Raw genomic sequence first — 15,554 nt, 5'->3', positions numbered from 1 at the left:
GCTGAACAGAAGACCTTTTCTTTCTCTGCTCACCCTGAACCTCAACATGCTGCCTCGTTGCGTTTCACCCCAGGAGAACATGGGCTTTGTGAGCATGAGGTTGAGTACAGAAAGTTCTTTTCAAGCTACTAAATTCCCCACCACAGGGATTTAGATTAAACACTTTAAAAAAGTGTCATAGTGTGCATTTTAGTTAAAGTATGCATTGGAACCCACAAAATAACAAGCCTGTCTAAAGGTGGTATTCTGTTTCAATTCTAATTAGAATTCTAAATTCTAATATAAACATTAATAGGAAAGGCTGGCTGTATATTTTTTTCAACCTTTACCCCCAAATAAGCAACATTAATAGTTTCTGAGGATTACAAAAAGTTAAATGCTTCTGGCAGTACTACTGCTTTGTAAGTGATTGTTGATATCACTGGTTTTGTCTCTGTCCCTTTTCTCTTGCAGAACACTTAATAGAAAACGTGATTCTTTGATTTTTCCATTAACTTTATTGCCTTCATATTTAGCTGTTTGTATAAAATAAGTTTTATTGATATGGCTGTTGCCCAGTGTATGTAAAAAAAAATAAAATAATCTAGTTTATAATAGTTTTAATGAAAATTTGTGACACTTGTAAGTTAACTATGTATGCAGTTTCTTTTTATGGACAAGGATGATTTTCAGTGAATCAAAATGCTATGATGCCTCTAAGCATGTGTACACTAACTTGCCACTGAACAAACTGTGACATTATGTAAAAGATTAGTAAGTCCCATGATGTCATTTAGGACTTTCCAGGTAATGTCACAGGATCCCATGGCTCCAGAAATTCTCTCTGGCAGCACTCCCATGTGGAGCTTCCTTGCTGCAACAAGGGAACAGGAGATGAGCGCTACTTACATTAGACTGATCATCCTAATGGCACGTGAACAATAAAATATCACTGAAGTTCTGGCCTTTCCCCCTATTAACACTCACCCTAAAGATGTGTTTCCCAAGATATTTTTCCTTCTGCAGAACTTTTCATGAAGGAAACCTTAGGAGAATTATGCATTTATACATTAAGGTATATACCTATTTATTTATTGACACTAGGCCATCAAGACATTTCTCTTTTGAGCTTTCAACAGGACACAATTGAGCCCAACTGATCCTCAGAACACGATGCGAGACAAGTTGCTGTTGGAAAAGGGCACAGCAACAGCTGATATGTGATTTGTAGTAGTGAAGAAGAAACATTTAACAAAAAAACACTGATTGGCTATCATCACTATGGAATTTTTCGCCTTGTCATCATCAATATTAACTTCTATGGTCATCTAAATATAGAATAATCGAATCACAGAATGGCTTGGGTTGGAAGGGGCCTTAAAGTTCATCTAGTTCCAAACCTCCTGCACAGGGACACATTTTCTTATAAATCCTTTAACATAAAGGGGTAGGGAAGAAAAATTTTAAAAATAGCCATCGTGTGGTTTGTCTTGTTTATAAATATGACTCCATACCAGGATGTTGGATCACTGAGCTGACTTTCTGGTAAGGAAACTGAATTACAGTGTAACAGAGCCTGTGCTAAACCTTCAGGCAACCCTGTCAAAGTGCTCAGTTGTGAGTCTTTAGCTGTTAAAGCATCTCTCTGTACAGAGACAGACTTTAAGCTCTAAGAAGGTACCTCTCATTAGGATGGCTAATGAAGCAGAACTCTTGTGGTTTTTTTTTTCCTTTTTTAATCACCAGAATTCAGATCTCACACATTAGGCACAAATTTAGAATGAAAAGTCATTAGAAATGAGATGTGTATAATGTACGTGGACTTTTTGCTATTTGTGAAATGGAAGTTTCTTTCGTCTGAATCAAGACACGGAATGTGATTAGGAATAATTAAGACATTTTGGACTAATCTTTTGTATTTAAAAATATCTAGGTGCTCATGCAGTCTCTCTAAGGGCGCATGCATAGAGCAAAGTAGTCATAGATTAGATCTGCACCCATCTAAAGCATTTTTGCACAGATTGAAGTTCTAAAGCTTGGTCAGATTTCACAAACGCAGCTGGCATGCACAGTCTACTCATACTGGTTCATCTGTTTGGAAAGACAATATTTAGAGTATGAAAAGATCATTCACCATTCATAAAATACATTATTCCTGAGGACAGTGTGTGCCTTACACTTTAGTAAAAGAACGTGCAGTCAATGCAAACAGCACACTAAACAAAGTCTAGCCAAAAATTTCTCAGCTTAAGCAAATGAGTGGGTAGCAGCAAAACCTTCAGACATTGTTGATGTCCTCCAAAAATAAAGGAACACACACAGTGTTTTTCAAAAAATTCTTGTGCTTTTCCAGTGCACAAAATGCACGTCAGACCTACATACTTGCCTTTGATACACCAGTGTTGAAAATCATTAATGATACATATATATATTTAAATCTCAAATAGAAAAAGGTTTTCTTCCTCATGTGTTGGTTTTTTTTAAGTCCAATTGCAGTTTGTCTAAGTCTGTATTGACAGGTGCTAATATCCACAGCAGAAACAGGAGAGTATAAAACAACAAACCATTATTTCTGATTTTGTGCCTACTTTTATCCTGTATGCCTTGGGCCAGCCAAGGCATTTGCTCTGAGAGAAAACTTCAAAAAGTGAGCTCATCTGTGACATTCTGAAGAACTGAAGTACTATCATTACATGGCACAGACACAGAAGCTGCTACACACTGTTAATGCTGTCAAACAGTGCTTGATAGTCCATAGAATGAAACAGAGAGACAAGAAATTAAATCAAATTATGTGATTCAGTAAATACAGAGGAGAGTGCATTAATTATTTCTGATAAGGACTCCTGAGGAACTTAATGCACAACCCAGAACATGAAGGAACAAAAGAGTCTTTCCTAAACATGGAAAGCTGAGTTCCACCAGCCCTTTATGACAGAACTACTGGGTAATATATCTGATTAGACCATACCTTCCAATTTCTTTTCTCCTTTGTGCAATATTGTAGACACTCCTATAACTGGCTTGTCTGGTCACAGAGAGCTGGAATTAACCAAGAAGTCTCAATAATACAGTGAAACGACTGAAGAACTTAAGGTCTGATGATGCTAGGCCCCCTGGATACAAAATATCCTACTCATCCACTCTGCTGGGCTCCTGACTCTTAAAATTAGTTTTATATGGCACAATAAAATAATTGTGGGTAATATATACAAGTGAATACTGAAATCACACTTTTGGGTTCAATAGGGTATGGGAAGTAGTAAAAACTCGGGTCTATTCATACCTGTCAGCTGTGATTTTGCTCAAGCTTTAACCCTAAAAAATTATTAAAATTTGCTGCTTTTATAGTTCCTGTGCTTTGTTGACTGTTTTTTATGCTTATCCAACAGAGAAGCATTATTTACAATTTTACCAGAGAAACAGAATCCACTCCTTTCTCTGCAAGTGAACCCTGCATATTTGAATAAATTGTTTAAGTGCTTATCTTTTCTCACATTTGAAATATTAGTAACAGACAATTTAATCACCAAAATGTGACTATAACCATAAGCAACACTGCTGTATGCACAAAAAAACTGAAATTTGATTCTTTACATGAACATCTAACTTTTATAGTGATTTTATCCAAAGAAGCCCCTCAAAACTGTAAGAAGGCATACAAATAATAATAAAAATACTCTAAAATAACCACTGTGTGTGTGTGCATTTATATACAACCTGTATACATAACTGCCATCTGCCTGGATGCAATTCCCATGCTTTGACTTATTTAGGCCAATAAAAGAAGTGCACATTATGGGAACATTTACTGTTATAATAAGAGCATTGTTATAAAGTGCTCTGCTTTTTCCCTGAACAAGCAAGTCATAATGTTATACTGTATGTCTGATATATATCTGCATAAGCTTGTATACTATAAAGAGTTAATTGTATACTCAGGACAGAATCATTTGCACTGTATGAAATATTTCAAGTTAGCATTCTGTGAAGTCATGGAATCATTGCCCAGACAGGCCAAAGGGAACAGTAACACACAACACTTGCATGCTACATCAGAGCATGAAAATGACAGTTCTTCTATCCTGGAGGTGTGTGGTGGCCTTTCTGCACAAAACAGTGGAAAGACCACTCAACAGCCATGTCATTTTCAAATATAGCTGCAATATGATGTGTTCTCTTAGTGCTGCTGTTTTCTCCTTGAATTTAGATTTTTTGGTTTTCAACTAGAAGGATAAATTAATGACACTGATGTGCAAATCTCAAACTGCATAGTATATATTAAGCAGCCACAGACCCCTTTTTTAGGGTAGGACCACATCCACAATCTCAACAAGAGACTAGGACAAACCTGACAAAACAGTAAGCCTGAAAGATCATTTGATATCAAATTATGGCCACAAAGGCAACACTTGCTCTTTTCTTCAGAGGCATTATAGATGGAGCTGAGCAATCAGAAGCTGTAGAAGAAGTGGATATCATTTAAGTTGATTTTAGTCATGCCCTTACTGTGTAAGTTCACAGGTAATTTTTTACTTCATTATGCTGTTAGTATCTTGAAGAAGCAGCATGAAATTCATTGCCTTTTTTTAAAGCCAGGGTGTCCAAATTTTTAAATCTGTCTGCACATTCCTGAGTGCCAGTTCTCCTTGGTGCTCACCACAGACCAGTTACGGGTAAGGCTCTTCATTTTCTTCATTGGAAGCATCTATTTTCCAGTTCACACCAAAGTCTGCAACTGTTCTGCCCAGCAAGAACATACACACCCCATGAACCTCACGCACTGATGCCAGACTCTGACTTCAGTTTGTAACTGCACTCCAGTTTCCAAGCAGTGTTTTGTTGCAGCATGGTAGTGACTAAGGCCATTCATGGTGATACTGTTTCCCATTCTTTTTCCTTTCTCTCTGCAAATGCTCCAGTTCAGCCTCATACATCATTTCCTGGACTAAGTATTTCTCTCTCCTCATTCTGTCACACAAGTCTTTAGGTATGTCCGGAATCAGGTAGGCAATAAAAGACTTTATTCCAAAAACAAGGTGCTGGAAAGAAGAACAAAAATAATTGCTTCAAAGATGCATAAATATTAATTTCTAGGACCAAGTCTGTAGCAAAACTGAAACTGAGATTCACTTCATGACTAAAAAGAAGCTCCTTTGTTTTTTAATACATGTACACAGAGATATGGGCGTAAATGTGGGATGTATCAGAAATGTGAAAATGCTGAAGTCTTCTGAAAAGTAAAAAAGTAACCTTGATGAATATGTGACAGCAGGATATGCTAGATTGAATAACCATAGCAAACAATACCTACAAGAAGCCTTTGTTAACAGCTTGTAATGAAAGTAACCAAACAGCTTCCTGGGCAGTAGCACAACATTCTTCAAATTCAGTACACACATGGCTGTTTTTATATTAGGCTAGATACGTATAATTTTTCTGAAACATGTTTAACTTGTAATAACTCTACTTCATGTACACACAAGGTGTCTTTCTTTTTTTTAAACAAAGCATGAAAGATCTGGTTGGGAACCAACATGATGTATAAGATGAGCGCTAAGGAAATATGATTTTGGAGTGACTCTGCACACTTGGTCCATTCACTTTGAAGCAGCTGACTGACAACAGTTTGGGGAGGGTTACTTTTTTTCCTCTCTCTTGACTGTAACAAACAACCAGTTGATGAAACTGAAAATTTATTTATGGGATTACTGCAAAAAAATCCACTTGGACTTTAAAGAGGAAAGGAATTGTTTCTTTCCATGACTAACCTCAAATACTATGATGAAGGCCAGCCGTGCTGCCAGGACATGCCAGAACTGCAGAGTGAATTCATACGGAGTTGAACTCCATGGTGGGGCTCTGTAATCTCTGTACCTGTAAAGCAAAGAAAAACTGAGTAGGTTAGCTTGGGCTCAAAAACCTGAACATGGTGAAGAGCTCTCTAGTTTATCTCAGATCTGGCTAAAAGCAGAGAAACCAAAGTGAAAGCATTAAACTGAAAAGGAGAAGGATAGGTCACGATACAGGCAATTAAATAGGGCTGCTTGTAAGATGGCACTTTCTGCTTCAAAAAAATCCAGAGGAAACAATTTATTTTGTTTCTACAAAGCTGACACCTAGAGTGTTAGGTTCAAGCGTGTTGACCCTAAATTGGTTCTTGTCTTTGCTTATAAAAATTTGCGATTTGCATGACAAAGTCTGCACAAATGTACCATGGTTCTGTAGTTCCTCAGTCACTTCAAGCTAACTCTCACTGTAAAACTAAACCTGAGAGCAGGAGTGCAAGCATGCAATTTCATATTTAATTTTTGTACTGAATTTCTTGCACTCACCCTGCATAACTGTTTGGGATCCTGACTTGAATCAGACCCACAACAAAGATGTTACATGTGTATTTTAATGAATAGAGCTCTGAATGCTTAACAAAACTGAAATGAGAATTTTTACCCTTCTTGGCAGCTGGGAAGCTTTGAAATGAAACAATTTATACAATTTACAGAAGCATGAGAGATATGGCTTGCAAGAGTCTTAGAACTTAGAACACAGGTTTCCAGTGTGCTACTACTGCATCCTGCCTGTGACTTTCATGTTGAACAAACCTGAACTCCAATGCTTTCACAGGCAAAAAAGAAACTATTCTGCCAGTCATTTAAGCACTGACTTTCAATGTAATGTCTGTATTAACTTCTAAACCTGTATTACAAGAAGGGAGAGCACCAAAACGTACCGGCAGTATCCTGAGTATCCCATCCCAAGTTCACTCAGATCAAATACTGACAAACTGCTATTGACATATCCTTTCAAGCATCTGAAAAGAAAAGACCAGGACTTTCTTCATAAAGTGGCCATACTGCGTAATCCTGTATGTAAACATTTTCTATCACATACTGTGAGCATGCTGTTGTATAAAAGCTATTCTTTTGAAGAGAGAAGCAAAGTTTCAATGGAAAGAAACAAACATCTCTTTCAGGAATAACATTGTTTTTAAAAATCTATTTTTAGCAGTTTTTGTGGTTTTGCTTATAATAAAAGATGATTCAAGAGCATATATATATGTGTGTGGGTAGTGGGAGAAGACAGTTCAGAATTATTGAAGAAGAAAAGCTTACCCAGAAAAAGTCGGAAAACTGCCATAATGTATATTGGCCTTTGTTGTTTGCATTCAGAAGGGAAGACATGATTTGCCATTGATGTAACTGTGGAGTGAGTTTGCAGACTCTTTGCAATGACTGAGTTACCTGCACTTAACATCTGTGAAGCTTTGCACAGATGTAAAAGTTAAAATATTACTGATATATGTTAACACAGAGAGTAGCAAAAGAGTGCTTCCACTGAAATATAGGTATATACATAGAGAGTATCTTACTTCTCTTGTCTGTACCCTTGATCTGTACAGGGACCATATTTGTATGCATAGACAAAACGTGGAATGTAATCAGAAGTAATGGCAATGACAAAGGCATTGGTGATAACAGCCAGAACTCCAATTCCTTCCAGAATCCCATACCAGATACCTAGAAATAAGAGAAATTACAATGAAGTCATCAGTTTTTTACAGTCTAATTAAGTTATAAAAAAATCACACTAGTGGTATTAAAGTCATTCTTAGTTACACAGTTTTCCTTTGTTATTGAGAAAGAACTACTCAGTTGGAAAAGCCAGGCAGGATTAAGCCACGTCCCCATATTCCTGCCACCACTGGCTACACTTACTGAAGTCTTACAGCAGGGCACACCCTGCTGAGAAGGAATAGCTAAACATCAAAGCTACAGCCATAATCTTTGGTTATAATCACTAAATAGTGGATTTTGGAAAGAGATTTCTTATTTTTATTTAATTCAGTTTTACACAAAAAGCGCATTTAGTCCTTATATTTTAATTTCTAAATTCAATTGATTTTGGACAGCATGTTAGACCTAGAGTTGCACAAATCAGATGCCTAAAATATGATTTAGACTGATGCCTAAATTCCAACCATTAGAATTCCTTATTGGAAATGAAAAGGAAATTGGAGGAGTCCTCTTAGCTAAGCAATTATCCTTTCCTTATTTAACAGGACAGTTGCCATTGAGATCTGTTAGTCACACTATCAATCTCACTCTCAAGGCAGGAAATATTTCCAGGGTTAAGCTGCATGAAAGAAGGAAAGACAAGGAGATGGCACCTGACAGTGACAGTCATTAGGTTCTCTCACCTATATCTGTTGCTCTTGCAGGCATAGGTCTTCGCCACTGGGTGACAAACTTGTAGGCGTCTAACCTTATTTCTATGATATTGTTAAGCAATGCCAGGAGTGGTGCCAGTGGGAAGGCAGCAACGAAGATGGTGGTAAAGCCAAACTGCAAAACTAGACAGGAATTCCTCTGGTTAGAAACTGAAAATGCAGAAGATCTTTCAATGTGCAACACAGTTTTAGTTTCTTAAGAAAACCGACATCTCCCTAAATTTGCTCACCCATCTCTAAGTATTCATCCATTAAACCATGGAGATTCATAGGCTGCAGATTCCAATCTTTTTCCCACTGAGGTAGAGAAATTTTATGCTCCATTAATTGCCCACTTCTCTTCATTTTCCGTCGTGACCACCAATTCTGTAACAAACTTTAGCAGATAAACAGAGTATTATTTCCTGTACTTGCTCAGTAATTTACAATATTTGCTGGTATTGTTTTGAAGCAAGTGGGTCTATTTTGAATTCCATCTGGTATTTTCTGGCAGTATTCACAATATCATATAATGTACAATTCAAAGAACTTCCCAAAGTTCTCAATTCTGCATTATTCTTTTGATTGTGTCTTAATGTAGAATGCTAGGCATTGTACAAGTAAGATTTGTAGAACATGGAATTTGCTTGCATAGACATTTTCCAGGATTTACCTGCATGCCTAAATAAAATAAAGAACAGGAAAAATAACATGCATAGTGAGAGCATTAAAAAAGTGAATGTTATATTTTTAATCCTGTAAAAGATAAAGCAAGTAAGTAGAGCTCAGTAAGAACTCTAGAGCTATTACTCAACACAAGACTTGTGTAAGTGCTCCTCAAACAAGTTCTCTTCACCCTTCAGGGAAGGTTGAAAATCAACATTGATCATGAAGTTTTGGATAATAACGTAAGACATGTAAACTTGAACCTGCAGAAGAATTCCATTTTATGTGCTTACAGACATACACTTCTGGAGATCAGTATTTCAGATGTCCATTGTCTTCATCAATTAATGACGATAATGAATTTCAATTAATTATGAAATTCTGCCCCCCACTCAGACAAAAAAGTATTTTCCCTATAATTGAATCACATTAATCTGTAATCATTGTTTGTAAAACAAATGTTAACATCTCAACTTACGGATAACCTAGCTCCATGAAGTTGTTCCACATTTGTTTCAAAACCATAATAACTCCCATCTGCAGACACAGATCTATCAAGCAGCCACTGGGATGACACTGAAATTAAATGGAAGAAGATCAGCAGCTAAAATCAGTGCATCCTTTTAACGTATACAAGGTGAGTGGAAAATACTCATATATATTTGGTGGAAAACACTACCCTCCTGCTAGAAATATTAAAAGAAATATTAAGAAGATAAATAGTAACACAGACTTTTGTTGGACTACCTTTAGACTTACTATTTCTTGGAGAACTGGATCATGTTACTGAAGCTGAGGCTCTGTTTGCTAGGTATGTTAGAAATGGTACAGTCCATTTCATCTAGACCACTACATACCTATTCATTCCAAAAGAGTGGAACAGTATTTCATTTGTAATATTCTAAGTCTGAACAGAGAGCTAGTAGCTGAATTTCTGCTACCAGTATCTTAACTATTCAAATCATCATATTTAAATGGTTAGTTATTACACAATCTTTTTTAGATTACGAAGTCATGGTATTTTCCTTTGTGGCTACCAAGGTTCAACAGAAGAAACATGTTTTTCTGAGATCAGAGAGAACTTCAGCATACTAGTGATATCAAGAGAGGTGCAATTCTAACACATTTTCAAGCTACATTTTGAAAATACTATTTTTTTTCTTTTAAAGAAATATTTTCACACAGGCAGAAACTTAAGAATCTGATTAAAAAGCTGATGGCATTTTATTTTTGTTCTCCACCCATCTACATACCCAGGAGATACCAGTCATGTAGGGCTTAGCCCTACCCGTGACATAAAGAACTACCACTGCTTTTTCCAAAGAGAGACTCAGAAAGAACTCCATGACTTGTGCAGAGCCCCTCAGCACAGTGGAGAATACAGAAGGAAAAACACATCTCTTGTTTCCTATCCTTTGCTATAAATAAGAGTTTATTCTTCACTGCACTTAGATGGCATAATAAATCTTTCAAACTGGACATAATTCATATCATTCAGCCATTTCCATTTTACTCATGGAAATATCACAACAGGAACACAAAAATTAGGAGTGCTTACCTCTTCCAGTCTCCATCTGTTAAAAAGCTTGTTGTACTTTCCTGGGCGGCCTGCAAACCTGGAAAGTAAGATTTCTGTTTCTCAGTGGACATTCCAGGAACGCTCTGTATCAAATAGTTACTTCACAACATCCACTGAGCAAAGTAACCCATTATATCACACAGGCTTAAATCTGGTATCTTGTAGGATACGGTAGTTTCAGAATGCAAACAAGGACTGTCATTTTGCAAGCGATCCTAAAGTTTTATTATGTCCAAAACAAAAATTATAGCTTCAGAGGTTTTAGATGTTAAGTTATTCAGACTTTCTAATCTACTTCTTTGAAGATAAGCTATTGCAATACATAGGAATTTACTGCAGCCCAGGGGTGTTTGCCCATGTCAGATGTGCCCTCACGTCATTGCACCCTCAGACGTACAAGCATAAAATCACTTCCAAAATCATAACTCAGTGTTTTTTACAGATGAAACAGATTTTTGGATAACAAACTGAGTTAAAATTCTTAGTGACCTCAGTGGAAGTTACATATGGGAAAGAAAAACAGCTATGGCTGGTCTTACTAAACACAGGAGATTATGAAGAAAAGAGAAGTTTAGAAACTGCATAGCAAATGGATCACTGGATGTAACAATCAGATATTACTTTTTCTAGAGGTTTTTCTCTTTCCAACAATCTTGAACTGAAATTATAATATAAAACTTTATGGAAGGTACTCTGAAATACTCTGTAGGTTCTGCAGGAATGTCTGTTCACAACAAAACTGAAGTGAAGATGAAGCAAGGTGACACCTTGCAGATGATACCTGTCCAGTATCCCATGTTCTGCCCAAAAGATAGACACAGAAATTGGAGCCAGAATTTTTGCCTCCTTCTCTTGTATGAGACCTACCAGGCACTATGCACCATTTATAGAAATGGATCCTGGGAAATATAACCAATGAGGAATCAACAAGAAAAAACGAGTAAGACCCATTAGTGCAGGGCGAAATGCATTTAGGAAGTGGTTGCATTTTCAAAGATTATGAATTCTCATTTAGTAGGAAAGTCACGTACATAGGCCCACTTAAAAAGTAGGTTTTTTTACTGTCAAGTTTCATAACTACAAGATTTCAAGGATCCATCCCTCACATACAGTTAAAAACATTAATTTTGTTTTTAATTATTCTCAGCAATGGGCTTGCATCTCAATCTTGCAGTTCAAACTGTCACTGTATTTTTTTTGAACCTATAAAATTAGCCAGGATTAGGAGCTCTGTGCAAGTTTCTCTTCAAAAGCAGTTAGGCAGAGAGAACTTACCTGCCAAGAAAAAAGGCAATGTAAAAGATGGAGCTGTTCAAGTTGACAAACTGGAAGAGGAACATTTTCAAAGCAAAACTGTTTTCCCATTCAGATTCTGTTCTAGGATGCTCTGTGGAAAGACACAATATGAAATGTTAAACAATTTATAATTCCATGAAGAAAGGACTGAGGTTCTTCTTTTGTGGTTTTATTTTTCTTTTTTGAAAGAAATGTAGAAATGTGTAGTAGGGCTACATGTATTCTGAGTGAGACTGCACTCTCCTGGATGTTTTTCCTTACAGTTTATAGAAGATGGCTTCTGTCTGAATTAGAACTCGGTGATAATGATTAGAATTAATTTTTGGGTGGTTAGAATTTCAAATTTCTTTGATGCATGTATTAAACTTGGAATAAACATAGTATGTTGGCAAAAGTTTTAAAGCATATATATCAGTTGGAAGTCTAAACTGCCTAGATTTTCCAGTTAAAACTTGTACTACTTAATTACTTTGATGACTAAATTAGCATATGCATGTAGAGGATATTAGCTTTACATATGGATGCTTGTTCCCAGAAGTTAAGATGTCCTTTGATATAAAACACTTTAGGAGGTGGAGTGAGCAACCATCAGCTTGCATAGGGGAAATCATTATTTTCTTTCCCATTTCCTGGTCTGTAACTATATAATATATTAAAAGAGTTAAGTAGGAATATAAATAAGTGTGATATGAAAAATGACTTTAAAATATTTTAATAATTTTAATAAGTTGACTGTACATTCTGAATCTTTCTAACCTTTTCAACTGCCTGTTACCTGAACCACTATGAAGTCCTGAGCGTGGTGTTTAATGCATGCTCTTCCAGGCGTTAACCAGAAGAGGGAGCTGGCACATTTAACCTTATTTTTAAACTATTGAACTTGTTTTTAAACCATGACGGGATCAAACACGTATGTTGACACGAGATAAAAGAGTGCTTGTCAAGAAGAAACTCTAAGATATAATAGTAGGAGATCTTAAATACTGTATTTTTTTTTGTTTTCTATAAGCCAGAAAACTTCACCTCTATGACTGTATCATGACTAGAGGCTTCAGTGTAAATTTTTAATGTGACAGAGCCACTTTAGAATTTATGACAATGTTTTTATATTGGACAATGAAATTCTCTTAACCTATTTTTCAATACTAAAATTCAGATTAAAAATTTGAAAAAAAAATAACATAGCATTTGGGAAGAATGGACACCACCCCCCCCCGCTTTAGCACTCTAAGAAACAGTATTTTTTTTTTTTTTACTTTTGCTCCATTATAACATGACAGATTTTTCAATTTATGCAATAAAGCATAAAAAAAACAAAGATGCAGAAGTATAACAATAAATTATTATTATATTATTATTATTTCCTTAGGGAAATAATAATGTAATTTATTCCTTTGCTATTTCTCATTTACTTAGGGAATTGCCAGTATGGCACTAAGCACAGATGAAGTTAGAACTCTGTTTTAGGGAAATAAAAAGGTATATCCTGCAGGTAGCAAGAACCATACTACTAGTAAAGAACCACATACCTAAGTCTGTCAGGAGATAGGCAACCTTTTCATAGACCTAAAACAGAAAGGAAAGATGGTGTAAGTACAGTCCATGCTGCCTGTTGTGATGTCAAATCCAGAATGAGAACAAGCATCAAGAGCATGGATACTCTGTTATCCTGCAGCATCAAGGTATCTGGACAGAGAAGGGAGGATGATATCCTTGTTACTCATGAATGTATAGTTTCCTATGAAGACTTAATTGTACTACTTTAGTCCTGTTCTCTTATCCATGTACATACATATATACATTAAACATACAATAAGATAAATAAAAAGCAAATAGGTCAAGAGAAGTGTTAAGATACCAATGGTTCTCTTAATGACCAGTTAGATGCTTCTCCTCTAAATTCAGAAACCTGTGTCATCTAAAACTAGGAAAAAGCCTCAGCTTCCTACTGCAAACTTCCTTATCTGTTTGTATATCGATGATCTCCAGTCTTTATTTTAAATGACACTTAGCCCAAGGTAGTTACCAACTCCGAAAAATTATTCTTTGAGTATTTACTATTAATAGCAAGTTGTTTTCAACAGCTTTAGCATGCTTTCCCACTTGAATGTACTTTTTATGACTTAGAATGATCATATATAGTAACAGAAACAAAATACATGACAGTCTGTTTGGGAGAATGTCTTCTTATTGCAGCAAGTGCACAATCTCCTTGATAGAATTAAAAGATACCATTTGCACACAATGTGCTATTCTTCCTTTTTATTTGTTTGTGCTTGCACAAAAATAGAAAAATGATAAATTACATTTCAGTTGAAGGAAGAGAGTTTATATCCGTGTTTGCTACCACAGCAAAAAATTAAAGCCATGCTGTTACATGACAGGAAAATCTTCAACTGAAATCATGTATCAATCACAGAGATTCTAGTACTGTGCATGCTGCATTTAAATTAATAATCAATTAATAAAAAAATGAAAGAAAATTCATAGCCAAGAAGATAATAGTAGTTCCATTTAGAGAAGAGGTATATTGTAAAAGGTGATGTAAACAAGCAAAATGGCAATGTAGCAAACAGTAGTCTGTACAAGTGTGACTTGGTGACATAAGCAAGGTTGTGTAGTGACAAATTAAGTAGAAAAACCCCTCTGAAATACTAGCTTCAGGCATTGCTAAATGAATAAGCAAGAACATGTATGTATCTGTCATTCAGTAAACATAACCTTGTAAAAATTGCTCATTTAAATCCCCCCTTTAAAAGAAAAGAAGACTTACAACATTGAGTGACATGATGATCATAAAATTGATACAGACTCCAGTGCCAGATGTTGCAAACTGCCAGTACTTCTTGATGAAATACCACTTGAAAGAGGCAAACTGTTCCATGGCTACCAGACGATACACAACCACTGCAAACACTGCAGTGAGGACCAGTGAAATCTACAGGTAAGGGTTTATGAATAGAGATATTAGAAGAAAATAAACCGTAGCTGAAATAATTTCCACTGAATTAATAAATTAACAAGTGTTTTAAAGACTGCTGTTTGTTTTGGTGAGCAGACTTTGAGAGAACAAAAACACTAGATTGTTGAATTAAAACATTTCTTTACTGTTCTTTTACAATCTAACTATACTACATATTTTAACAGGAGAAGATCCATAAACAAACAGTAAGACTGAGACAACCAGTTTTGCCTGAATTATGCAAATCCATTAAGTGTAATGAATCCACTCATGACTTGTGTTACTATTTACATTACAGTAAGATTCAAGGCAACAATAATTCCAATAATATTAAGCATTACCATGAAGAATATTCCTGAGACAGACACCATCAGTCGACTGAGCTTATCAGGGAAAGGCTGAAAAGGTTCAGGTTTTCCTGTGATTGGGTTAACTCTTTCCACTTGGGAATATTTAGCTTCAAACTGGGGGCGCAGCTCTTCCTGGAATGACAAGGTAGATTTGTTGTCCTACTTATTTCAGTGAAGTCTCAATAATCAAACACAAATACGCTATAAAGCACAAAATTTATACTGATAATTTAAAAAAAAAATAATGCTCCAACCCAAATATCCAAATAATTTGCTCTCTTGAAAGTCCTTGGAAACAGTGCCAGAGACCAACAAAGAACAGAAACTATAAGAGCCTTCCCCACAGTATGAGGGTATTGAAAATGATCATGGGTCATAACACTGATTTAAACAGTAGTTTATCTGCAGAAATCAATAAGAAAACAACAAATTAATGCCAGTTATGATGGTGCTTTTTGTGATACGAAACGATTTACTGAAAGACACCACCCATGTAAAGCAATAAAACAAGTAATT

At 35.9% G+C, this 15,554-nt stretch overlaps 1 protein-coding gene across 1 annotated transcript in view; it reads right to left on the bottom strand.

Annotated features, from left to right (window-relative positions):
* Positions 1-4,838: 4,838 nt before the first annotated feature.
* Positions 4,839-15,554, bottom strand: part of ANO3 (anoctamin 3) — a 71,476-nt gene continuing 60,760 nt past the window's right edge. The window contains exons 14-25 of the mRNA XM_010004239.1: positions 15,030-15,170; positions 14,500-14,664; positions 13,256-13,292; positions 11,706-11,817; positions 10,410-10,467; positions 9,330-9,427; positions 8,437-8,582; positions 8,177-8,329; positions 7,349-7,496; positions 6,710-6,790; positions 5,751-5,856; positions 4,839-5,021 (exon numbers count right to left, since the gene is read on the bottom strand). Of these exons, the coding sequence (XP_010002541.1) occupies positions 4,839-5,021; positions 5,751-5,856; positions 6,710-6,790; positions 7,349-7,496; positions 8,177-8,329; positions 8,437-8,582; positions 9,330-9,427; positions 10,410-10,467; positions 11,706-11,817; positions 13,256-13,292; positions 14,500-14,664; positions 15,030-15,170 (1,428 nt within the window). The remainder of the gene's footprint in view (positions 5,022-5,750; positions 5,857-6,709; positions 6,791-7,348; positions 7,497-8,176; positions 8,330-8,436; positions 8,583-9,329; positions 9,428-10,409; positions 10,468-11,705; positions 11,818-13,255; positions 13,293-14,499; positions 14,665-15,029; positions 15,171-15,554) is intronic.

This window comes from Chaetura pelagica, unplaced genomic scaffold (assembly GCF_000747805.2).
Source record: "Chaetura pelagica isolate M959 unplaced genomic scaffold, ChaPel_1.0 scaffold119, whole genome shotgun sequence".
Classification (NCBI taxonomy): Eukaryota; Metazoa; Chordata; class Aves; order Apodiformes; family Apodidae; genus Chaetura; species Chaetura pelagica.
Note: the sequence above shows the minus strand (reverse complement) of the source record. Positions and strands in the feature narration are given on the sequence as shown.